Raw genomic sequence first — 6,135 nt, forward strand, 5'->3', positions numbered from 1 at the left:
TATATATAATGAACTAGTGTAATCGCGGGCAGTACTCTAATATGTTTATAATTAACTTATTATGATTAAATTAATTTATCATGAATATTATATTATGATTAAATTAAATAAAAAATAATGAAAGTAAATATGCATATCTTTTTCTTCTTTCCTCCCAAATATATAAGGAGGAATTTTTTTAAATAAAGAGCTGAGATAGTATTAAGTGTAATATTTTTATAGCTTATTTCATTGTTAAAAAAAAAATAACTGGCAATGATTGTTTGAAGCATTTATGTTGATAAGTTTGAATAATCATCACCATGTGGATGAAAGATGCAAAATTTAGGGAAATATACTTTGTAAATTATAGTGAATGAAATGTTATAGATATTGTAGCGACTTAATAAATTTATAATAATAACTTAATAAATATGTAATTGTGACTTAATGTAATTGTAAGTTAATTAAAAAATTGAAAAAAAAAAAAGTATTGGTTTAGGTGTCATTCTAGAAGTGTGGCAGATCCTTGCAAGTTGTTCTTCAGCAGATCTATCAGCTTGGCTCATCAGTTGTGCAAGCCAATGGAAATCTTTTAATTAAGTGTTATGTCTTCCGATAGTGTTTTTTTTTTTCTTTTTCATGTAACAATGATTGGAATCCACAAAACTATCTAAGTTAGTGTATAGTACAATAGATGATTTTAGGGTAGTATATCTTATGTCTATCGGCAAAAGTACAAACGGCATAAGTTTAGTACAAGAAATAAATAATGTCTTTTGAGAGAAAGAACTATTGGGTACATTTTTCAAGACTATTGACTTCAAGATATGTTTAGAATAAATGCAAAGCTACTTTTTGGGACAAAACAATAGTTTTAGATTCAGTAAAAATGTATTTGCTAATATCCAAAGGTTAATGGTGTGCAATGTAAAATGGGAGATAATAGCTTTTTGGGCAGCTACCATCTCTGAGAGCGCTAACATATAGCTTTAAAGTGAAATTTGGCGCTCCAAATTTATAAATAGAGCCCCTCCAAGAGTTTAGAAATTCTTTTTTTTTTTTTTAAAGATTGAGAGACTTAATGAGTACACAAGCCATTCAAAGCTTTCTAAGTATCTTAAATGTCATAGAATCATCTATATTTTGTCAAACGGTATGTTTAGACAAAAATTCCCTCTTTGTGTTTAAGATTGGAAAATATTTATTCATGGTGACTTGGTGGACAATCCTTGGAGTTGGAAGATTAAGTAATGAAAAATGCACAACTTTGTTAAAAGAAAAAAAAAAGATCGTTGCAAAGACGGTCAAGGAGATAGCGGGTAACCTAGCTAGTTGACTATGTTTGCAATTAGTGTAATAAAGCATGCATTTCACTTGTATCAATATCCTACTAATACATAAAATCCTTTTATGAATAAAGAAGAAAAATTGAGTAAGGTTATAAACCTATCGTCTCAATTTCTCTACCCTTATTCTCATTACATACTTTCTTATCTAACTAAATCACACGCATACACTTTCATGCGCTTTACAAAAGACTAAATAAGTCAAAACAAAATTCTATGAAATTTAATACTTTAGTTTCAAACACTTTAATAATTGTACTTAAAAAATGTTTTTTAAAAGTCTACTCAATTAATTCCGTTTTTTTAGACTTTTACTTGTTCAGGACCAACATTTATAAATTTTATAAATTTTAAACGACTTATTTGTTCAAGAGGCTAAACGTTGATAAGAATTCAATTCATAAATGTCTTTGTTTTGTGGAAGTAATATCCGTGGTGGGTTAGCAGCCTGTGGACTGGCTAGCTTCTAAGAAAATTCCTGTGTATTTACGCGTCCCTGCCCAGGAACATTTCCCTATATATATATACACCTCCTAATTAAAAATGAGACTCAAACAGAGTAGTAGCTCCATAAACACCCCCTCTTTCTCTCTCTAAATTCTCTATTCTTCGTGGTTTTATCTCTCTACCCTGCCTGCAGAAAGAATGGGGAAGGTATGATCTCTCTCATATTCTCTTATTTCATCTTAATATATACTAGTAGATCAGAACGAAGTAGACTTAGAACTCTGCTCTCCATCTGTCAAGATTGGTTTAATTTGTTGACCTTTTTTTGGTTTGTTTAATTTGCAGCAAAAGGTAGTGATCGGTATCTCTATGAAGGACCAGAAGGCTCGTACCAAGGCCTTCAAGATTGCCGTCAGCGTGCCAGGTACCCACCCCGCCTGGCGGCCAATAATATTATATTCTTTTGTTAGGATTAAGTCCTTACCACTAACGCCAAAAGTTGTAGCTAATAGTCAAACATTAACTTTATTTTCTTATAGACAGCCATCACATTATTTAGAGTGTTGGACTTGTCCCGACCTCTACCTAACAATTTTCAGCCTTTACCGGTTTCTGCCCAATATCTTTAAATTTAACTTGAAATTTCGATGTAATGGAAAGTTTTTGTGGTTTCCTGCAGGGGTTGAATCGGCATCTATCCAACTGGATAAGGGGCAGTTAGAGGTGGTGGGCGACTTCGACTCGGTGGTTCTGGCGAACCAATTGAGGAAGAGCTTGGGGCAAGCGGAGCTAGTGAGTGTGACTTCCGCCGAGAAAAAGGAAGAGAAAAAGGAAGAGAAGAAGGAGGAGAAGAAGAAAGACGAGGTCCAACCACCAACAATTGTCACAGTCTTTCAGGATCCTTCTCACTTTCCTTACCCCCCTCACTACGTTTACCCAACTCATGATTACCAATCCGTGTGCTCTATTATGTAAACTCTCACCATCCATTTTATGTCGGATTAGAATAATCAGATCAGATGATGAAATCCATCATTAGTCGCATCAAAACAAGCTTGCATATTTCATGCATACTTTCAAATTGCGATTTTCCTGATCGATCTCAAAAAACAAAACCAAAAAAAAAAAAGTGTGTATAAAAAGAGTTACGTTGTTTGGACTTTGGAACAACTTTTGGGTTTTAGTATCATAGTATGATTAAATGATTATATGTGTCGAGGTTTGGTTTTCAATTGAGTGATTAGAAAGCTGGGATTGCCTTCTTTCTCTCTCCTCTTTGGATGTAAATTAAAAGTCAAGTCAATACATGGGGCAGTTGATGATGTTATGGGTTTGTTTATCATTTCTCATTTTCTTGGATTTGGAGATTTTGGACAACAATCTAACTATCTTTTTTGTTGTCATATAAATTTTACTCCCAGTCGTTATCATTGATCTTATGGTATCTAGTTCGCTTGGATTAATTTTTATTTTTTATTTTTTTTTATAACACAGCACAAACTAAATCATGCGACTTAAACCACCAGACCTTAAAAAAAAAAAAACCAGAATATTTATTTTAAAAAAAAATACAAGGAATATATATTCTTACTTCACAATTTAACACTCTTGAATTGCTAGTTGCTACTAAGTTTCTTCTATGAACCACTAAGTTGTTTAAGCTGTTTACTTATTCATTCACATAATAACCTTCAATTAATATGATGAGGCAAGTTTGATAAGCCAAATCTGAAAGAGCTTAAGTTTAGTCTGTTTTTGGATTTTGTTTCATAACTTGTGTGGCGTATCTAAGTGGAACTCAATAAATCTTTGGTAAACAAGATATGTGTGCTGATAAGGTGTACATATGGACAATATACTTCAATTCTTTGTTTTGAAAATGACTAGTTGACATCTCAATTTACTTTAATTCATAATTTCATTTAATATTTTTTAAAAAAATTATTAAATCATATAGCTAATTTTTGGGTTCGTTTCCCAGGCCCAAAAATAAAAACAAAGGACCAATTTGGGAAGGTAACATGCTGTCAAATATCAATCATTATTAATTCTATGAACCATAGTCCACACAAATGTGTGAACTATAAATAAAAATTACTCCGTATATTATTTGTGTACATAAAGTACATTATTTGAATACTGAAAGTATATTATTTTGTACACTATCAAATAATGTACATTCGGTATACAAATAATGCATTTTAGTATATTAAAAATGTACCTTGTATTCAGAGAAAGTACATTATCTGAATATTGAAAGTGCATTATTTTGTATAATGTATATTTAGTACACAAATAATGTATTTTTAGTATATTAAAAATGTACTTTTTTATGGTCCGCATAAAAATTTGTCGTTAAACATCAATTGTTATACTTAGTGGGTCATAATCTAAAACGACATTCAAATTATGTACTTGTAGTTAATATATTGTATACCTTCTATTATTAAATTATGTACCTTTAGTGAAAACCTTTTGAACATATCAATAATTGTTATACCTAGTGGGCCATAATCTAAGAAAAATAATCACTTTTAAAATAATTAAGGCTAATATGTATACATGAATAATTTAGGATAAAAGTGCTATAAGTATATAATTTAGGAAAAAAAGTTTCATTATATTTTTTTTAATATATTAACTGCATATTATGTGCATGCAGTTAACATATTATGTGTCTATAATTTACATATTATGTGTATATATTTAGCTTATTATATGCCTTTAATTTATTTACAAACACACCTAACTACGGGCACATAATAAGTTAGTTACATACTCATAATACATAATAGACCACGGGAGTTCGATCCCCCCTTGTACGGAGAAACCAATATGGCCAGCACTTTGTCCCTTGATTGGGCCGACCCGGTGCGAGCGGGAATTAGTCTGAGTATGGTATGGACTTAAAGGTGCCTCCTGTTAGAAGGGCCTGCTCAGGAAACCTCGTGAACATTCCAAAATACATAATAGACCACAGTCCATAGTATAATTTTCCCCTGGTCATCAAACTTATCAAATTGAGCTGATTTTTTTATTGTTTTTTTCTTTTTTACTCTAATCTTAAAATATTGTGCTATCGAACATTTTGGTTGATCTCAATTAAAAAATTTTACATTTTAAAATAAGCTTTCTTCACACACATTTTAAAATAAACTTAATAAAAAATAAAATTATCATTAGTAAGAAATTATCATTGCCAACCAATTGTTATTAAAAAAAAAAAACATTGCCAACCAATTGAATCTTTCTATCTCCTAGTATAATGTGTAAACGTTATGACTTGGTCTGGTCAAGCAAATTTAATGATAATTGTACTATACGATAGAGGACCCATCTTTCTAGAGAAAGCTAAGTGAGAAATAAACTTAAATATACTTCTCTTTGTCTTTTATTATTAAGTCTACATGCTTTTATAATGCGTGTTTAATTATTTTGCAACATTCATGAGATTATGATTATAAAAATGCTACTGTAACATATTGAAAAGATTTTATAATGATAAAAAAAGTATTGTGTCTATGAAAATAGTCACTTCTTCTCCGTCAGAGATGAAGAAGTCTTTGTCTCCATGGTCGGAGACGATCCCTTCGTCTCCGGCCATGGTAACAAAGAGACCTTCACCTCCCGGATGAAGGGAGTTTTTTTAAATAATTATTTTAAAAATTATTTTTAAATTCAGTAATCGTCACGTCAGCATATTTTTAGGTAAACAAGTTATTTTATGTTGAATTGTATGAGTTTGCATTGTGCAGGAACGTAATGACATTTCTTTTTTTTTTTTTTAGTTTGGTGGCCCAATTATAATTCCATATGCAATTGAATGACCTATTTGACCCTTATTCCAATATTAAATTTATGAGTGTGTTATGTTAATCCATTCACGCAGTCTAGAGAGTACTGTACTAATTTGGTTATTATTTGTACAAACAAGTAAAAACAAAACACTGAGTTAACATGCAATACTCTATTTGCATGCAAATTATATTGAAGTATTACTATTTCTTGTTTTGGTTGACCAGAGAAATTCGCAACTACTATATGATATTGTACAATGAGTAATTTTAAATTGTGACCCTATAAAGGAAACACAAAGAAATAAATTAGCCTAAGTTACTGAACCTGTATGTGCCAAGGTAAAACAGCTAATACACTGCTGTCATTGGATCGGAGATCAAATCTTATTTTGTATTTTAGTAGAGTGAGTGAATGTGAATAGAATCCAACCAATAATCTTAAGGTTGTTAGGTCGTCGTTAAATTAATAAACAATAGTCTGTCCGGCAAGAAAAGAAAGAGAGGTAATATAATGAATTAATAAGCATTCATTGCATCATATTTATTAATATAATATATCTAAG

The 6,135-nt window shown here is 30.8% G+C and overlaps 1 protein-coding gene across 1 annotated transcript; it reads left to right on the forward strand.

Annotated features, from left to right (window-relative positions):
• The first annotated feature begins 1,859 nt into the window (after nucleotides 1–1,859).
• Nucleotides 1,860–3,102, forward strand: LOC116016425 (heavy metal-associated isoprenylated plant protein 15-like). Its single transcript, XM_031256683.1, has 3 exons — nucleotides 1,860–1,982; nucleotides 2,121–2,199; nucleotides 2,455–3,102. Exons 1-3 carry the CDS (start codon nucleotides 1,974–1,976, stop codon nucleotides 2,748–2,750), a joined length of 384 nt encoding a protein of 127 aa, XP_031112543.1. The 5' UTR covers nucleotides 1,860–1,973; the 3' UTR covers nucleotides 2,751–3,102.
• Nucleotides 3,103–6,135: the final 3,033 nt, after the last annotated feature.

Source organism: Ipomoea triloba, chromosome 1 (genome assembly GCF_003576645.1).
Source record: "Ipomoea triloba cultivar NCNSP0323 chromosome 1, ASM357664v1".
NCBI classification, from domain to species: Eukaryota; Viridiplantae; Streptophyta; class Magnoliopsida; order Solanales; family Convolvulaceae; genus Ipomoea; species Ipomoea triloba.